Below are 19,713 nucleotides of genomic sequence, written 5' to 3' on the forward strand. Positions count from 1 at the left end.
GCACAAATCTCCCTGAGGCAGCATTGTCTCAGGGAGATCGGCTCAGGTTTGAAACATTAAATGAAGATGAGAAAAAAATTACTGACATGTCCCCTTATGTGCCACTGTCACATGAGGTGGGACATGTCAATTTCTTTTATTTAGAGATTTCATACAAATTTTAGTAACCTCATGAAACTTCATCCCACCTGTGGATGAGGTTTCATGTATTTTCAGAAGCTCACCTGGGCTCCCGGCCCATTAATCACTTTAATGACTCTTTTAATGGTCTTAATAGGCCTTTGACAGTTTGGCGGGACACACGCCTGACATCACCCTGCGTCATTTTACGCATTGGCGAGTGGGCCCCACACTCCCGCTCGCCGAACGGAAGATACAGCCCCATGTTCTATGATCTGATAAGTTTTCTACTGCCCGAAATGCCCATAGTCTTACTTATATGAAACAGCCCAAACTTAATTTTGGGTGGGAATTGTCCATGTAAAATTCAGCCAGCACTTATTGTTACAAGTTCCAAGAAAAAATATAATGTGCTTGATTGACCATCTATTATTGCAATCTAAGATCTTTCTTCCAAGCATCTGTAGTACTGGTGAGAAGAAAAGACCTGCATTTTGGATATATTTACATCTCTGTTTTGATATTGCAGGGAACAAGAACTAGGGAGCACTTGTTCTCTGTACTATTGGTTATAAACTTATGACTACTTACTGAGGTAGTAACATGGAAAAATTAATATCAACTCACTTTCAGATCAAAGAATGCTTAGGTGAAAATATCCTGTGGACTGGTGCTTCATACAAAATGGATAATTTTGAATAACGTCAGTTCAGTCATGTTTTTTAGTCTTAAACAGGTGGTATTGGCCCACTGGTTGCATCATTGTTTTAAATTCTGTTCTGTCAATCACAATCACCAGGGAAAATGTACTGGGAAAACTATTGGAGCTAAAGGCTGAGAAGTGCCCTGGACCTAATGGCCTGCATCCAAGGGTTTTAAAAGAAGTGGCTGCAGAGATAGTAGATGGATTGGTTGCAATCTTCCAAAATTCCTGAGACTCTGGAAAGGTCCCAGCAGATTGGAAAACCGCAAATGTAACATCTCTATACAAGAAAAGAGGGAGACAGAAAACATGAAACTATAGGCCAGTTAGCCTAACATCTGACATAGGGGATTGCTTGAATCCATTAATAGCAGGGCATGTCAAAAATCATATACGATCAGGTAGAGTCAACATGGTTTTGTGAAAGGGAAATTGTGTTTGACTAATTTACTAGAATTCTTTGAGGAAGTAACAATCAAGGAGGATAATGAGAAACCTGTAGGTGTATTTTGATTTCCAAAAGGCATTCAATAAGGTGCCACCTAAAAGGTTACTACACAAAATAAGACCTCATTGTGTTGGGGGTAACATATTAGCATGGATAGAGGATTGATTAGCTAACAGAAAGCAGAGAACCATTTTTAGGTTGGCAAACTGTAACTAGTGGAGTGCCACAGGGATCAGTGTTGGGGCCTTAACTATTTACAATCTATATCAATGATTTGGATGAAGGGACCAAGTGTATGGTAGCTAAATTTGTTGATGACACAAAGATAAGTAGGATAGCAAGTTGTGAAGAGGACCCGAAGAGTTCACAAAGGATTAAGTGAGTGGGTAAAAATTTGGCAGATGGAGTATAATGTGAGGAAATGTGAGCTTTAACAGTTTGGCAGGAAGTATAGAATATATTTAAATGGAGAGAGACTGCAAAAATCTGTGGTACAGAGGGATCAGAGTATCCTGGTACATGAATCACAAAGTAAGCATGTAGGTGCAACAAGTGATTTGGAAGGCAAATGGGATGTTGGTATTTATTGCAAGGGGGTTGGTGAATGAAAGTAGGGCAGTATTGCTGTAGCTGTACAGGGCCTTAATGAGATTGCATCTGGAGTACTATGACAGAGGAGGATATAATTGCATTGGAAGCAGTTCAGAGGAGGATCACTTGGCTGATTCCTGGGATGAAGGGATTGACTTGTGAGGAAAAATTGAACAAGCCAGGCATATACTCATTGGAATTTAGAAAAATGAGTGGTGATCTTATTGAAACATACATAATTCTGGGGGAACTTGAGAGGGTAGATGCTAGGAGGATGTTTCCATTCGTAGGGGAGACTAAAATTAGAGGGAGCAGTTTAAAAATAAGGAGTCTCTCATTTAAGATGGAGGTGAGAAGGAATCTTTTTCACTCAGTGGGTCATTACACTTTGGAATTTTCTACCTCAAAAAGTAGTGAAGGCTGGATCATTGAATATATTCATGGCTGAGTTAGACAGATTTTTGATTGACAAGGGAGTGAAAGGTTATTGTGGGGTGGTAGTGGGTGGTGGGGGGGTGGCGGGGGGTGGGGGGGGGGGCAGGAAGAAAAGTGAAGTTAAGGCTACAATCAGATCAATTATGATCTTATTGAATGGCACAGCATGCTCAATGGGCCAAATGGCCTAATCCTGCTCCTAGCTCTTGTGATAAATGAACAGCCATTGGTTTGGACACCAAGATTACCAGTCACTCAATTTAACTTGAAATCAGTTGTCATTTTCGTCGGTAGGAATTCCATTTGCATGATGATATGAAATTGTTACCCTTTCTGTAACACGTGCACTAAATGTACCAAAGTATTATGTGTGTTTACAAAGCATGGGTTTAGGGTGTTGTTGCAAATTTCAAAGAGAGGAAATTTTCACCTTGTAGGCCATGGGGGTATGATTATCATAGGTGGAATAATTCTGTCTTTCTGCTAATGGAAAAACAGTGGAGATGAGAATCTCACCAGTGAACAATTTAAAGAATTTTGGGGAAGTAAATAGTTTAATTTTAACTATTTGTAATGGCTGCCCTTTTAATTGTGATCGCAAATAAAATGCTTGCATTTATGTCACACTGTAACTCTTCTTGAGAAATATCTCAAGTGCTTGAAGTAAAAAGAATACTTTGGAATTTAATAATAAATAGTCATTTGGCAGTACAGAACTGAGTATTGCTGAAGAAAGAGACATGTCAAAGCTTTTCATCTTGCACTCATCAGGACACTTCACAAGAATACCAATACAAAGGGAAAACAACAATTTATACTGTATGAGCAGAGTGTGCCGATTGGTTGGCAAGTGTACTCTGATTGGTAGAGGCGTTGCCATGGAGAATGCACCAGTTGATGGTGACTGACAGTTAACTGCCAAGCATTGCTTGAAATTTAAACTAGGCAGATTGACCCTGATTGGTCAAGGCATTGACCTGAGGAATGAGTCAGCAAATGACTGTCACTTATTTTGTTTAGCTGAAACAGTCATAATTTGTGTACATGTTCTTTCTATCTGCCAAGAACAGGGCATTGTGTATTAATATATGTAGCTTCCAGTACACGCAAATGCACCACACTGTGAGCCCAACTGACAATCTTAAGTTGTCAACATAATTCTTAGCACATTGAGGATTATTTAGCAAATGTTGTCCAATCGTGGAATCACATCAAATGTTGGACAGTGTCAGAGTGCACTTGCCAACCAATCAGCACTCTCTTCACAGTATAAATTGTTGTTTTCCTTTTGCATTAGTATTCTTGTGAAGTGTCCTAATGAGTGCAAGACGAAAAGCTTCGACATGTCTCCATGAACAGAGGTTTAATTTAGTATAATGTACTAGTTAAGAATGTGGTAGTGCCTTTATAAGGAAGGATTCAATTCTAATTTCAGCTTCTATAAGCTGTACTGTTATTAATGATAGATTGAAAACTCAATGTGCACACTTACCAACGGGATCACCAGCTGAGATCTCTTCAGAAATGAGGGGATCGCTCATTCCTTCACTGTTCACTGCTCGGATTTGGTACTGGTATGCTTGTCCTTCTTCAACCTTGTTGGTGGAGAAAGTTGTAGTGTTGCTGTCAACCTCACCAACCTTGATCCATGATTTTTTTCCAACAAGTTTCCTTTCAATTATGAAGCTGGTTATTTGTTTGCCCCCATTGTCACGTGGTGCCTTCCATTTCATTGTAATACACTTCCTAGTGTGCTCCAGGAATTCCAATTTTCCTTGAGGAGGTTTGGGTCTATCTGCATTAAGTAAATGGAAAAGCAGAATGATTCTATTAGCAGTAAGGAACATCAATCTTCTTAAAGTTTAACTATGCATTTAGAGTTAAGCCATCATATTGACCTTTCTGTCAATTTTTTTGTAGCTCTGCAACTTTCTGTGGGTGATGTCAAGCTTGTCGAGTGTTGTTGTAGCTGTACTCTCAAATGGGTGGTTAGTATTCGATCATGCTGCTGAGCTGAGCCTTGCAGGTGATAAGAAGGCTTCAAGGTGTCAGGTGGTAGGCAACTTGTCCTAGAATTTCCAGTCTTTTCCCTGCTTTTACATCAGTGGTGCAGTTATGCCCCACTCAGTTAAATTTCTGTTTAAAGGGGTCCTCAAGGACATTGATGTTGGGAGGACTCAACAATGATCGTGACATTGCAGGGCAGAGAGCGATGACTGGGCTTTCTCTTGTTAACTTTCATTCTCTGGCACCTATGTGACACAAATATTACCTGCCATTTATCAGTTCAAGCCTGAATAGGTTAGTCAGGTCCTGCTGTCAGTTGGTATGGGCTATTTCATAATGGAGATGAGCTCCACTCTGATTTCATGGTGGAATGAAAATCATTGAAGAAGCAGCTGAAGATGGTTGTGCCAAGGATGCTTCCTTAAGCGACACTGCATGATATCTTGGGATGTGAAAATTGGCTTTGACAAACACAACCATCTTCTTTTGTGTCTTGTATGACTCCAATCAGGGTGGGGTTTTTCTTTTCACTCCCAGTGACATACATTTTTCTCGGGTTCCTTGATGCCACACTCAGCCACGCTTGAATGCTGCCTTGACATCGAGGAAAGCTATTCTCATCTCTCCTCTGGCACTTAGCTCTTGAATGCATGCCAACATCGAGAGTGTGATGAATTCTACAGATGAGTACAGTTCTAGGTGCACCTTAACTGAGTGTTGATGAGAAGATCACTAGTGAGTAGGTGCTGCTCAATGAACTAGTCTTCAGTTTCAAACAGCTTATTTGGAAAAGAATGTCAGCCAGAAAATAAAGTCTCCACCTCCATCAGTCCTCCTTTTCACTGCATTTTCCACAAGCACATATTCGGTAGTTTTCCACCTTTAAGATGCGTCTGTGCAGCTGGCGCGTGATCTACCAATCAAAACATCTAAAGGGTTTGCAGCAGCTTTCTGTTACATTGTTAGCTCTCTATATCCAAAGCTGAAACTAATAGGCTTGCTGGTTGGGCCAATGGAGTTACAGCTGTTATGAATGCAAAGTTTATAAGACAATTATGTTTTGGGATCGTTTCTTTAATTTCAGGTAAAATGTAGGACTGAAAAGAGCCATGTGATCTGGCATTAGCATAATGAGGCCATCTGGGTAAATGGAAGTCTGGTCATCTGGTTCTATTAATACATTTACCAGGTGGCCACATTGTGAATGTTTGGCTGAGCTTCAGGAGTCTTTTTTTATTGTTTCATGGGACATGGTCGTCGCTGGCTAGGCCAACATTTTTATTGCCCATCTCCAATTACCCTTGGCAAGGTGGTGATGAGCCCCTTCTTGAACCACTGCAGTCCATACGGTGTAGGTTCACCCACAGTGCTGTTTGAGAGTAAGTTCCAGGATTTTGACCCAGCAGTGAGGGAACGGCGATACAGTGCCAAGTCAGGATGGTGTGTGGCTTGGAGAGGAACTTGCAGCTGATGGCATTCCCATGAATCTGCTGCCCCTGCCTTTCTAGATGGTGGAGGTTGCAGTCTGGAAGGTGCAGTTGAAGGAGCCTTGGTGAGTTGCTGCAATGTATCTTGTAGACAGTATGCACTGCTACCACTGTGCATCAGTAGTGGAGGGAGTGGTTGTTGGAGGTGGTGGATGGGGTGCGAATCAAGTAGGCTGCTTTGTCCTGGATAATGTCAAGCGTATTGGGTGTTGATGGAGCTGCACTCATCCAGGCAAGTGGAATGACTTGTGCCATGTAGATGGTGGACATGCTTTGGAGAGTCAGTAGGTGAGTTACTCACTGCAGAATTCCCAGCCTCTGATCTGCTCTTGAGGTCACAGTATTTATATGGCCAGTCCAGTTCAGTTTCTGGTCAATGGTAACCCCCAGCATGTTGAAAATGAGGAATTCAGTGATGGTAATGCCATTGAATGTCAAGAGGAGATGGTTGGATTCTCTCCTCTGGAGATGGTCATTGCCTGGCACTTGTGTGGCCTTAATGTTGCTTGCCACTTATCAAGCCTGAAGGTTGTCCAGGTCTTGCTGCATATGGACATAGGCTGCTTCAGTATCTGAGGAGTCACAAATATTGCTGAACATTGTGTAGTCATCTGTGAACATCCTCACTTCTGACCTTCTGATAGGAGGAAAGTCATTGATGAACAGCTGAAGATGGTCAGGCCTAGGACCCTATCCTGAGGAACCCCTGCAGCGATATCCAGGGACTGAGATGATTGACCTCCAACAACCACAACCGTCTTCCTTTGTGATAGGTATGGCTCTAAAATGTGGAGAGCTTTCCCCCAATTCCCATTGGCTCCAGTTTTGCTAGGGGTCCTTGATGCCATGCTTGGTCAAATGTTGCCTTGATGTCAAGGGCACTCACTCTCACATCACCTCCTGAGTTCAGCTCTTTTGTCCAGTTTTGTACCAAGGCTGTACTGAGGTCAGGAACTGAGTAGTCCGGACGAATCCCAAGCTAAGCAGTCATGAGCAGGTATTTCTGTATAAGTGATAGCACTGTTGAAAACTCCTTCCATCACTTTGGTGATGATTGCAAGTAGACTGATGGGATGGTAATTGGCCAGTTGGATTTGTCCTGCCTGCTGCACTGGAACAGCTTGGCTAGGGGCACAGCTGGTTCTGGAGCACAAGTTTTCAATACTTTTGTTAGAATGTTGTCAGGGTCCATAGCCTTTGCAGTATCCAGTGCATTCAGCTACGGAGTGAATCGAATTGGCTGAAGACTGGCATCTGTGAAGCTGGGGACCTCAGGAGGCAGCCAAGATAGATCATCCACTCGGCATTTCCAGCTGAAGACTGTTGCAAAGCTTCAGCCTTGTCCTTTGTACTGATGTGCTGGGCTGCCCCATTATTGAGGATGGGGATATTTGTGGAGCTTCCTCCTCCAGTGAATTGTCTAATTGTCCATCACCGTTCACAACTGGATGTGGCAAAACTTCAGAGCTTAGATCTGATCCATTAGTTTTGGGATCACTTAGCTTTGTCTAGCGCATGCTGCTTTCGTTGTTTGGCATGCAAGTGATCCTATGTTGTAGCTTCACCAAGTTGACACCTCATTTTTAGGTATGCCTGGTGCTGCTCCTGGCATGCCCTCCTGCACTCTTCATTGAACCAGGGTTGATCCCCCACTTTTATGGAAAGGTGAAGCCCTAAGCAGCAGGAGGTCAGAAGAGAGGAAAGGGCTAGAAGGCAACGGAAGCCGCAACTTCAACACAGGATCTACCACCAAAGACAGACCTACCTGGATTTGACCACGACCCATTGCTGCAGGTGACAGCAACTCTCCATGCAGATGGTTACAGACACATGTGCTGATATTAACGAAGACCTGACACCTCATAGCAATGGTCGTCTTGCCCGACCAGTAATTGTCAAAGTCAATACGTCCTTGAATTTCTTAGCTTCTGGCTCCATTCAAGGATCCACTGCAGATCTTAGTGGCATCTTACAAGTGGCAGCACACCACTGCATCGCATAGATCACTGATGCCCTCTTTTCCAGAGCTGGAGCTACATTCATTTCACAACAGATGAGGCTCACAGAGACATTGGGTTTCACTACCATCGCTGGTGCAGGGCATCATTGATTACATACAAATGGCATCAAGACACCCAGTGACTACCCACTCAGATTCAGCAAGAGGAAGGTCTTCCACTCCCTTAATGTCCAATTGGTCAGGAACCACAACAAGAGCTTCCTCTACGTGTGCACTCATTTTCCTAGCAGATGCCAGGCCTCCTTCTTCCTCAAACAGTCCAGACCTCCTTCATCCTCAGGTCTTCATTTCACCCCTCAAGGTGGGTGGATCCTAGGGAACAAAGAATATTCCTTGAAGAGATGGCTACTCACTCCTCTGCGGGAGCCCCAGACAGAAGCAGAGAGGTGATATAACCAATATCACCTGCTCAATAGACAACCATTGAGCAGGCCATCAGGCTTCTGGAGATGCGATTCCGGCATCTGAACCAGTCAGGAGGTGCCATCCTGCAAGGGTCTCGGTCATTTTGGTAATCTGCTGCGCTCTCCATGACATGGCCCTCCAGGAAAGTGTGGACCTGGAGGACGGTGGGGCCTTGGAAGGAGACAGTTCATCTCGGGAGGAACAGGGTATAAGAGAGGAGGAGGAAGAGGGGACGGAGAGAGATGATTCTGGACAGAAAGGTTCTCCTGCTGTGCAAAAGAGTTGGTCTGCTTTTGCCACCCTCTGGGAAGAGGACATCTCTCCTGTCCCTCACGGCCTCCAGCATTAGATCCAGGTTGGCATCAATGAAGTGATACTTTCGCTCCGCCGTGACATCTCACTTCCCTCTGATGCAGCTTTGGCACAATCAGCAGATCTCTCACTTAGGACAACTGGCAGCCTCAGTGATGGCTACTGTGGGAGTATAAATCAGTCCTATATTTCATCTGACCTGCCTCATTTTCCACTCCAACTGGCACTACTTGAACAGAAAACCCAGGGCTTCCCCACGCAAAAATCTTAACTTTAATCAGTTTCACACACTTGAGGTGGGTTTCTGATCTGTAAATAAATCCGGCTTCTGTTTCCCACCTTGGTGGCAGAACTTCAGCCCAATGTGCTGGTGGATAACCTTTTGTCCCACACACTGGAGCAAGAGGAATACATGATGGTGCTGGTGTTTTCAAAGGAATTTTGCAGGCTGGTAATAAACCTATATAGGAAGGAAATCTTTGGCAATACATACTGTAATGCTATGATAAAAGCAAAATACTGGGGATGCTGGAAATCTGAAATAAAAACAGAAAATGCTGGAAAAACTCAGCAGGCCTGGCAGCATCAGTGGCGAGAGAAACAGAGTTAACATTTCAAGTCCATATGACTCTTCATCTTTCACAACAAATGAGGCTCACAGAGGCATTGGGTTTTGCCACCATCACTGGTGCAGGGCATCATTGACCTCTCTGCCTCCTCTTCCTCCTCCTCTCTTATATCCTGTTCCTCCCCAGATGAGCTGTCTCCTTCCAAAGTTCTGAGGAAGAGTCAGACGGACTCAGAAAGTTAACTCTGTTTCTCTCTCCACAGATGCTGCCAGACCTGTTGAGTTTTTCCAGCATTTTCTGTTTTTGTTTCATACTGTAATGCTGTTGGAAGACAGCATACTCTTATGGTTGGCATATAAAATAATCACATCCTTGGTCATGCGTCTTAAGTGGTTCTTTTTGTTACTGCATATAGATCACAAAGAAAGAAAGACGAACAAAAAGAGCGTTAGTTCTTCTTTAGCTTACCAATGACATTTAGCTGCAGATTAGCTGAAGCTGATCCACAATCACTCTTGAGTTTCAACATGATGTTCCCACTGTCCTCCCTTATGCAGTGTTTTAGTACTAACACTGTCTGTATAGGAGACTTCTCTATCTCTGTTCTATTATCTTCAAACACCTCAATGGCATCCTTGAACCACGAAACTTTAGGGATGGGTTTCCCCTTAAATGGGATCTTAATAGTTGCTGTCTGTCCTGCCTTAACAGTGATTGGATCCTTGGATAACACTGCAAGTAGATCAGGATCAATAACAGGTGGATCTACAAAAAAGAAAAAGACGATAAAATATTCAAGTTCCAAAATTATAGTCTCGTTATGCCAAGTGTATAATCCTAATTCGCCTATACAAATGTGATATTTCCTCTACGGTTATAACAAGATATCATGACCTTAATTGCATTTATGGCATCAGCCTGGACACAGGAGGAAAAAAAAAGCAATGGGACAGAAGCCCTAAATTAAATTGAGTTCTATCAGTTTTCTCAATGTTACAAGGAAAATTAATTGGAATGAAAATCAGTCAGGTTCAATAATTGGTAAGCAATCTTTTCCACCAGATTACTGCCCAGGAGGTGAAGATGAAAATTTGCCTCCAGGCGTATAATTGTAAGTTGAACCAAGTACACTCTGAATTTAATGTTCTGAGTAATAGACAGCATCAATACCTGCAACAGAGAGTATGGCCTCACTCTCAGCTCCTTTTGCTCTGAATGTGTATTTTCCTTCACTCTCTTCACCTGCTTTATTGATGATCAGTTTGTGCACTGCTCCTTGTTTTACAATCTGTATATCTTTTGTGTCTGTAATCTGAACAAAAAACAAAGAATAAATAAGAGAAAAAGAAACTAAAGGAATAAGGGGTCTGAACATTAAGGAAAAAGTTTACGGCCTAACACGAGCCAGATTTCTTAAATAAATGAGGCAAGTAAATCTATAGTGGTATAAACTGGATTTCAATACCCGGGTTGGGACCCCAGCATCACTTTCATTTCCGCATCCCAACTCCACACCGTATCAACAACATGAACACCTTCATATGCAAAGTTGTTAATTTCTTTGGAGTCATGTTCACCTCCCAATTAATTGCAGCAGGTGTGGAAAGGAAGGGGGACTGAAGTAGCAGCCAATGGCAAACATTGTTGAGGTTGCTGTTTGCCCAAGGAATGGAGGATGGCACTGAACAAAGGGCAGTGAGAAAAGAACCCCATGCCAGGGCAATCCCACATTTATTGGATGCCTCACTGGAGGTGCTACTCAAAGTGTGACAGACAGAAGAAACGTCCTGTTCCCTGCCAGTGGCAACAGATTGCCTGCAAAGCTCACAAAGAAGGCATGGTTGGAGGTGGCTGACAAGGTCAGCCGTAGAGGGGTGGAGAGGAGGAACTGGATGCAGTGTCAGAAATGTTTCAATAATCTTCCCAGGTCTGGCAAGATGTGTGCAAGAATAGAACCAGATGGCATGCCTCCTGGTCAGCACTCACCAGAGTACAAAAGAGAAGGGCATTATGAGGGTGCATAGAGTTCCTATGATGGGAGAGGTGTATGCTCAGCAGCCCCTTAGACCCATAAGCATGGACAGCAGGTTTCCACAGCTAGCATCACTGTAACTCTTCGAGAAGCAGGCCCTTGATCTGGCCAGAGTGGAAAATCACAGTTATGCTGAGGATAGGGAAATGGTGTTCAGTGTAGACAGAGTGGAAACGCCTCATCATCCTCATGTCCAAGGGAAGCATGACAATGCTCCTTGTGCATCAAGCTGTCAATACCTAAGATGTCATTTCATTATTCTTAGCTATGGGAAAATATGTTGAATGTCCTGACCTCTCATCATCATCATCCTTTATGTCTCCCACAGGGCCAGCTGCAGAGGGTCGGAAGCCCACACAGCAAGAAGATTCCAAGCATTCGGAGGTGGACAACCCATTGGAGCTTGCACCATCACATCTTTCACGTGCACCCACCACCAGCGCAGATACTCACAGTTCAGTGGGTCCATACATGTTCTTAAAGAGGGTGGCACAGGGTGAAGCGCACATTATATTACACCAGAGCAGGGGGAATTGTTGAAGGAGGTGGTAGGGTGACGGTGGCGGAGTGGGTGGAGTGGTGGGCAGAACTGGCTGTAGCCAGTCGCCTTCCATTTTACCTTGATTCTTATTCCATTATTAGATCCACAAGACCATTTACATTGGTGCTGTGCTCTGGAAGCAGGACTTCCATCTGCAGCTAACCTGCATTGCTGACCCTGATGTAAAACATGGGGAGTTAGCTTATTTAAATACCCATTGTTGTTTTCTTGTTATTCATTCATGGGATGAGAGCATACTGGCAAGGCCAGCATTTATTACCCATCCCTGATTGCCCTTGAGGAGATGATGGTGCGCTGTCTTCTTGAACCACTGCAGTCCGTCTGGTGTAACTTTTCTGTACAGGCTTGATACGACTGTATGCCTTGCTAGGCCATTTCAGAGAGCAGTTAAGAGTCAACCAGATTGGTATGGGTCTGGATCACATATATGCCAGACCAGGTAAGGGTGGCGTATTTCCTTCCCTAAAGGACATTAGTGAACCAGATGGGTTTTTCCAGTAGTTTCATTATAATTGTTACTAGCTTTTTATTTCAGCTTTATTTGATTAAACTGCCCCAGCTGCTGTGGTGGGCTTTGAACTTATGGCTCTAGATCATTAGTCCACTGTTCCGTTTCTGTAGTGCAGCTCATACTTGAAAGAGGAATGCGACAATGGGGGAAACTACTATTGCAGACTTTAAGTAAAATGAAATGACTGAATATTTCAGCAACAGACTATGGCATTGGAAGGGGGAGGAGGTGGTTGCTGCAGATCAATTGGGAGCCTTGTACATTGATTGTCAGCAAGCTGTACTCAATGGTTCATGTGAGATGTTATGGCACTTTTGAATAATATATTGTACTGGAGGAGAAGTCAGAGGCACCAATGAAGGAATAAGATCACAAATCACAGAATTGTTACAGCACAGAAAGAGGCCATTCGGCCCGTCATGTCTGTGCCAGCTTTCCGAGTGAGCAATGCACTTAGTGCCATTCCTCTGCCTGCTTACTGTAACCCTGCACATTATTCCTTTTCAGATAATAATCCAATTCTCTTTTGATCACCTTACATGAACCTGCCTCCACCGCACCCTCAGACAGCTCATTGCAGATCTTTAACCACTCGCTGCGTGAAAAAGTTTCTCATGTTTCCATTGCTTCTTTTGTCAATTACCTTAAATCTGCGCCCTCTGGTTCTTGATCCTTCCACCAGCGGAAACAGTTGTTCCTAATCTACTCTGCCCAGACCCCTAATGATTTTGAGTACCTCCATCAAAACTCCTCTGAATCTTCTTATCTTCAAGGAAATTAGTCCTAATTTCTCCAATCTATGTCCATAACTGGAATCCTCATCCCTGGAATGATTCTTGTAAATCTTTTCTGCACTTTCTCTAATGCCTTCACATCTTTCCTGAAGTGTGGTGCCCAGAACTGAACATAATATTCCAGCTGAAGCCAGTGTTTTATACAAGTCTAACATAACTTCCTGATTATTGTACTTTATGCCCCTATTTATAAGGCCTAGGATACTGTATGCTTTATCAACCGCTCTCTCAACCTGTCCTGCCAGCTTCAATGACTTATGCACAGGTCTCAGGACTCAGGTCCCTCTAACCCTGTATCACCTCTGGATTTTTACTCTTTATTTTATATTATATCTCTCTGTGCTTTTCCCACCAAAATGAACCATTTCACACTTCTCTGCATTAAATTTTATCTGCCACTTGTCTGCCCATTCCATCAACTTGCCTATGTCCTTTTAAGGTTCCACACTATTCTCTTCGCAGTTCACAATGCTTCCAAGTTTTATTTCAATTGCACATTTTGAAATTGTGCCCTGTACACCAAGGTCTTGGTCTTTAATATATATCAGGAACAGCAAGGGTCCCAACACCAAGCCTTTGAGAACTCCACTACAAACCTTCCTCTAGGTCCAAAAAACATCCAAGAACCTTGTCTTCTGTTTCTTGTCACTCAGTGAATTTCGTATCTACATTGTTACTGTCCCTTTTATTCCATGAGCTATAACTTTGGTCACAAGTCTGTTTTGCGGCATTGTATCAAACGTTTTTTGGAAGTCCATGTACACCTCATCAACAGTATTACCCTCATCAACCCCCTCTGTTATCTCTTCAAAAAGGCAGGAGACAGAGATTAGGGATAATAAGCAGGTAATCTAATTGGAATGCTGTAATTAATGATGTCCCACAGGGTCTGCATTGGGGCCTCAACTATTCACTGTATTTATTAACAACTTAGATAATGGGATAAAAAGCTACATATCCAAATGTGCTGATAATACAAAGATAGGCGGCATTGTAAGCAGTGTAAATGGAAGTATAAAATTATAGGTGAACGGGTAACACTGTAGCAAGTGGATTTCATCCACCTTGGACCAAAAAGGGTCCCCCACTTTCTGAGTGGATAAAAGGTAAAAATGGCAGAGGCCCAAAGAGACTAAGGATCTAAGTAATTAGATTATTAAAATATCATAGACAGGTACAGAAAATAATCAGAAAGTGTAACCTTTATATCTAGGGAACTAGAATACAAAGGGGTAGAAGTTATGCTATAGCTATACAAAACTCTGGTTAAACCACACCTGGAGTACTGGGAGAAATTCTGAGCACTACACCTTAGGAAGGATATATTGGCATTGGTAGGAGTGCAGCACAGATTTACCAGAAAGATACCTGACCTCCAAGGATTAAATTACAAGGACATATTACATAAACTAGTGTTATATTTCCTGGAAGTTAGAAGATTAAGGGATAATTTGAATGAAGTTTTCAAAGTATTAAGGGAAGCTGATAGATTAGATAGAAAGAAACTATTTCTGCTAATTGGAGAGTCTAGGATGAAGAGCTATAATCTAAAAATCACAGCTAGACTTTTCAGCAGTGAAATTAGGAAACAATTCCACATGCAAAGGGCTATAGAAGATTGGAACTTTCTTCTGCAAATGGCAATAGGCACTAGATCAATTGTTAATTTTAAATCTGAGATCAATAGAATTTTGTTATCCAAAGGTATTAAAGGATCTGGGACAAAAGAGTTAGGTCACAGAACAACCATGATCTGAGTGAATTACAGAATAGGGTTAATTTACGAAATGACCTACTCCTGTTCCTAGCTTCTTCCTATGTTCGCAGGTGGGTACCCTCCAAACTCAGACTGATGAGTAGGCGTGGAAGGGAATAAATGTATAGAGCCTGTACTGCAACCAACAGTTGTATTTTTTTATTATCAATTCATGGGATGTGGGCTTCGCTGGCTGGGCCAGCATTTATTGCCCATCCCTAGTTGCCCTTGAGGAGGTGGTGGTGAGCTGCCTTCTTGAACGGCTGCAGTCCATGTGGTGTAAGTATACCCACAGTGTTGTTAGGAAGCAAGTTCCAGGGTTTTCACCCAGTGACAGTGAAGGAATGGCAATATATTTCCAAATCAGGATGGTGAGTGACTTAGAGGGGAACTTCCAGGTGGTGGTGTTCCCATCTACCTGCTGCCCTTGACCTTCTAGGTGGTAGTGGTTGTGGGTTTGGAAGGTGCTGTCTAAGGAGCCTTGGCAAATTCCTACAGTGCATCTTGTAGATGGTACACACTGCTGCTACTGCCGGTGGTGGAGGGAGTGAATGTTTGTGGATGGAAAGCCAATCAAGTGGGCAGCTTAGTCCTGGATGGTGTCAAGCTTCTTGAGTGTTGTAGGAGCTGCACTCATCCAGGCAGGTGGGAAGATTCTATCACATCCTTGACTTGTGCCTTGTAGATGGTGGACAAGAAATATAATCTAAAAATTTGGAGAGTCAGGGGGTGAGTTACTCATCACAGGATTCCTAGCCTCTGGCCTACTCTTGTAGCCACAGTATTTATGTGGCTAGTTCAGTTCAGTTTCTGGTCAATGGTAAGCCCAAGAAGGTTGACAGTGAGGGATTCAGCAATGATAATGCCATTAAATGTCAAGTGGTGATGGTTAGATTCTCTCCTGTTGGAGACAGGCATTGCCTGGCACTTGTGTGGCATGAATGTTACTTGCCACTTTTCAGCCCAAGCGTGGATATTGTCCAGGTCTTGCTGCATTTGGACATGGTATCGGTATCGGAGGAGTCGTGAATGGTGCTGAACATTGTGCAATCATCAGCGAACATCCCCACTTCTGACCTTATGATGGAAGGAAGATCATTGATGAAGCAGCCGAAGATGGTTGGGCCGAGGACACTACCCTGAGGAACTCCTGCAGTGATGTCCTGGAGCTGAGATGACTGACCTTCAACAACCACAACCATTTTCCTTTGTGCTAGGTATGACTCCAACCAATGCAGAGTTTTCTCCCTAATTCCCATTGACTCCAGTTTTGCTAGGGCTCCTTGATGCCACACTCAGTCAAATGCTGCCTCAATGTCAAGGGCAGTCACTCTCACCTCACCTCTGGAGTTCAGCTCCTTTGTCCATGTTTGAACCAAGGCTGTAATGAGGTCAGGAGCCGAGTGGCCCTGACGGAACCCAAACTGTGCGTCAGTGAGCAGGTTATTGCTAACTCGCTGCCACTAAGCAAGTGCCGCTTGATAACACTGTTTATGACCCCCTTCCATTACTTTACTGATGATCAAGAGCAGACCGATGGGGCGGTCATTGGCTGGGTAGGATTTGTCCTGCTTTTTGTGTACAGGACATACCTGGGCAATTTTCCACATAGCCGGGCAGATGCCAGCGTTGTAGCTGTACTGGAACAGCATGGCTAGGGGCACAGCAAGTTTTGGACCACAAGTCTTCAGTACTATTGCCAGAATATTGTCAGGGCCAATAGCCTTTGCCTTCAGCTGTTTCTTGACATCAGGTGGAGTGAATCGAATTGGCTGTAGACTGGCATTTGCAATGTTGGGGACCTCCAGAGGAGGCCGAGATGGATCATCCACTCGGCACTTCTGGCTGAAGATTGTAGCAAATGCTTCAGCCTTCTCTTTTGCACTGGTGTGTTGGGCTCCCCCATCATTGAGGATGGGGATGTTTGTGGAAACTCCTCCTCCAGGGAGTTGTTTAATTGTCCACCACCATTCAGGACTGGATGTGGCAGAACTGCAAAGCTTAGATCTGATCCATTGGTTGTGGGATCGCTTAATTCTGTCTATCACTTGTTGCTTATGGTGCTTGGTATGCAAGTAGTCCTGTGTTATAGTTTCACCAGGTTGACACTTCATTTTTCAGTTTGCCTGGTGCTGCTCCTGGCATGCCCTCCTGCACTCTTCATTGAACCAGGGTTGATCCCCTGGCTTGATGATAATGTTAGAGTTGGGTATATGCCAGGCCATGAGGTTACAGATTGTGTTCGAGTACAATTCTGCTACTGCTGATGGCCCAAAGCACCTCATGGATGCCTAGTTTTGAGTTGCTAGATCTTTTCGAAATCTATCCCATTTAGCACGGTGGTAGTGCCACATAACACGATAACAGGAGGACATTGCAGGGTCGACAGGGCTGAGTTCACTGTTGTCGTTTCTGGTGTCTAGCTCGATGCCGGGTGGTCCGTCTCCTTTTTTGAGACTTTGTCACGGCTTGCTAGGCCATTTCAGAGGGCCAAGTGACATGTAGGCCAGACGACAAATTTCCTAAAGGATATTAGTGAACCAGATGGGTTTTTACAACAATCGACAATAATTAGACTTTTAATTCCAGATTTTTTATTGAATTCAAATTCCACCATCTGCAATGGCAGGATTTGAACCCGGGTCCCCAGAGCATTACTCTGGGTCTCGGGATTACTGGTCCAGCAACAATACCACTACACCATTGCCTCCTGGGTCAGTATCACCCAGGAAGCATGACAATCATAATGTAGCTAGAGGTTTTCTCAGTATTAACTTTTACTGTAACTCATAATAATGATCTGCATGCTAACATATACAAACCTCTTTTCCATCCTTTAGCCACACTCCATCAACTTTCTCGTCGTTCAGCACCACACAGAATTCTGCAGGTTGGCCTGTCTGAGGGTGGGCATCAGACATTCCACTCTTCACTGTGGCAAATCGTTCTGGAAATATGTAAAAATTAAACATATGTTAATGCATAGTACAAGCCATAGCCACAGCACACGCTGCTCACATGCTCCCCATGGAACATGTGAGCAGATGGAGTTTAATGTAGGAAAGTGTGAGGTCATGGACTTCGGTAGGAGAAATCAAAAGGAAAACTATTATTTAAATGGAGAGAGACTCCAAAAAAGTACAGTACAGTGCGATCTAGGTGTTCTTGTGCATGAAACACAAAACGTTAGCATGCAGGTGCAGCAAGTAAGTAAGAACACAAATGGAACTTTGGTCTGTATTGCTAGGGGGTTCGAGTTTAAAAATAGGAAAGTCTTGTTACTGTACAGGGTGTTGGTGAAGCCACACCTGGAGTACTGTGTACAGTTTTGGTCCCCGTATTTAAGAAATGATATACTGGCATTTCAACTGGAAGCAGTTCAAAAGAGATTCACTCAGCTGATTCCTGGGATGAAGGGGTTGACTTATCAAGAACGGCTAAACAGGTTAGGCCTTGATTCATTAGAATTTAGAAGAATGAGGGGTGATCTTATTGAAAAGTACAAGATTCTGAGGGGGCTTGACAGGGTAGATGTTGAGAAGATGTTTCCGCCAGTGGGGGAATCTTGAACTAGGGGACATAGCTACAGAATAAGGGGACACTCATTTAAAACTAAGATGTGAAGGAATTTCTTCTCTCAGAGGGTAGTGAATGTCTGGAATTCTCTATCTCAGAGAATTGTGGAGGCTAGATCATTGAAAGTATTTAAAGAGGAGGTAGATAGATTTTTGAAATATTGGGGAGTTGAGGGCTATGAGGAGCTGGCATGAAAGAGGAGTTGAGGCCTGGGGCAGACCAGTCATGATCTTACTGAATGGCAGGGCAGGTTTGAGGGGCCAAATGCCCTACTCCTGCTCCTATTTCTTATGTTATGTCCTATCACTTATTTATGTATACTCCTGATTATATATTCACACCCCTCCCAATCATATGCTCTATTACCTTTCAATCTCACTCGCTCACAAACCCCCTGTCAATAAGATATAATAATTCTCATAATGTTATTGGAATTTATTGTAAAATAGAGTAATAGTGGAACGACTTCAACTCAGCAACTGTCCTGTTCTTCCTTTCAGCTTCTCCAGAGCACGCCCAGACTCAGGAGGCAGAGGGACCACCACTGACCCCTGAGGGCCCTGAAGATATACACACATCATCTCAGCCAGGCAGGCACCAGCACAGATACCAGCACCTCGGTGGGGATAAGATCATCGGCTAGTGTCCCGGTGCACAGTGGTGAGGGCACTTCACAGTCGCTTGGGGTGCAGGTGGAGGCAGAGAATGCCCAGGGTGCCGGCATTCTGGACTGCTGGAGACCAGGAACATGCTCAGTCGGTGGCTGATGATGTGCCTCTGGAGTTGTCCCTGAGGCAGCAGATGCTGAAAGTCCAGTACAATCTGCAGGAAAATCTGGCGGAGATACATGAGGGAATGGGTGCCATGACTTCCGTGATGGAGGAGTCCATGCGGAGCATGAGCAATGTAATGACCCTCATGGCTGAGCACAATGCCTCCTCCATGGAGAAAGTGGCAACTCTCATGGAGGGGCTCCTCCAGGAGAATAATAAGGGCTTCCTGAGGAAGCGCTTGGACCTGCAAGCCCTCACAGCGGCATTGACCACAGCTAGTCAGTGTCAGTATGGGAGATGGATTGAGCACCCAGTATCCCAGCTAGGTGCCCATCCATCAATGGTGAGTAGGGAGGTCCGAAGCGACCTCACATTGGCGCACAAGCTGCATGTCGTCTCTGCAGGCTCCTCTAAGGGCGCTCCGGATGAGGGCAGCAGCTCCTCCGCCCCTCTGCCAGTAACCGTGGCATCTGATGAGGCTGCGGCGACTGGGGAGATGCCAGCCGTGCCACTGGCCGCTCCCTTCCAGTCGGGGCCAGCACAGGCTCCATGGGCCAGAGGACGCCTGCCAAGGTCATCAAGGCTAACAGGACAGCAGAGTGAGCAGGCTGT

General features: G+C 44.1%; 1 protein-coding gene across 1 annotated transcript in view; it reads right to left on the reverse strand.

Moving 5' to 3' along the window:
* The window catches only part of LOC144684760 (immunoglobulin superfamily member 22-like), a 137,578-nt gene that overhangs the window by 39,094 nt on the left and 78,771 nt on the right, over nucleotides 1-19,713 (reverse strand). Inside the window, exons 13-16 of the mRNA XM_078548947.1 lie at nucleotides 17,575-17,699; nucleotides 10,268-10,409; nucleotides 9,566-9,862; nucleotides 3,790-4,092 (exon numbers count right to left, since the gene is read on the reverse strand). Coding sequence (XP_078405073.1) covers nucleotides 3,790-4,092; nucleotides 9,566-9,862; nucleotides 10,268-10,409; nucleotides 17,575-17,699 — 867 coding nt within the window. The remainder of the gene's footprint in view (nucleotides 1-3,789; nucleotides 4,093-9,565; nucleotides 9,863-10,267; nucleotides 10,410-17,574; nucleotides 17,700-19,713) is intronic.

This window comes from Cetorhinus maximus, chromosome 9, assembly GCF_964194155.1.
Source record: "Cetorhinus maximus chromosome 9, sCetMax3.hap1.1, whole genome shotgun sequence".
Taxonomy (NCBI): domain Eukaryota; kingdom Metazoa; phylum Chordata; class Chondrichthyes; order Lamniformes; family Cetorhinidae; genus Cetorhinus; species Cetorhinus maximus.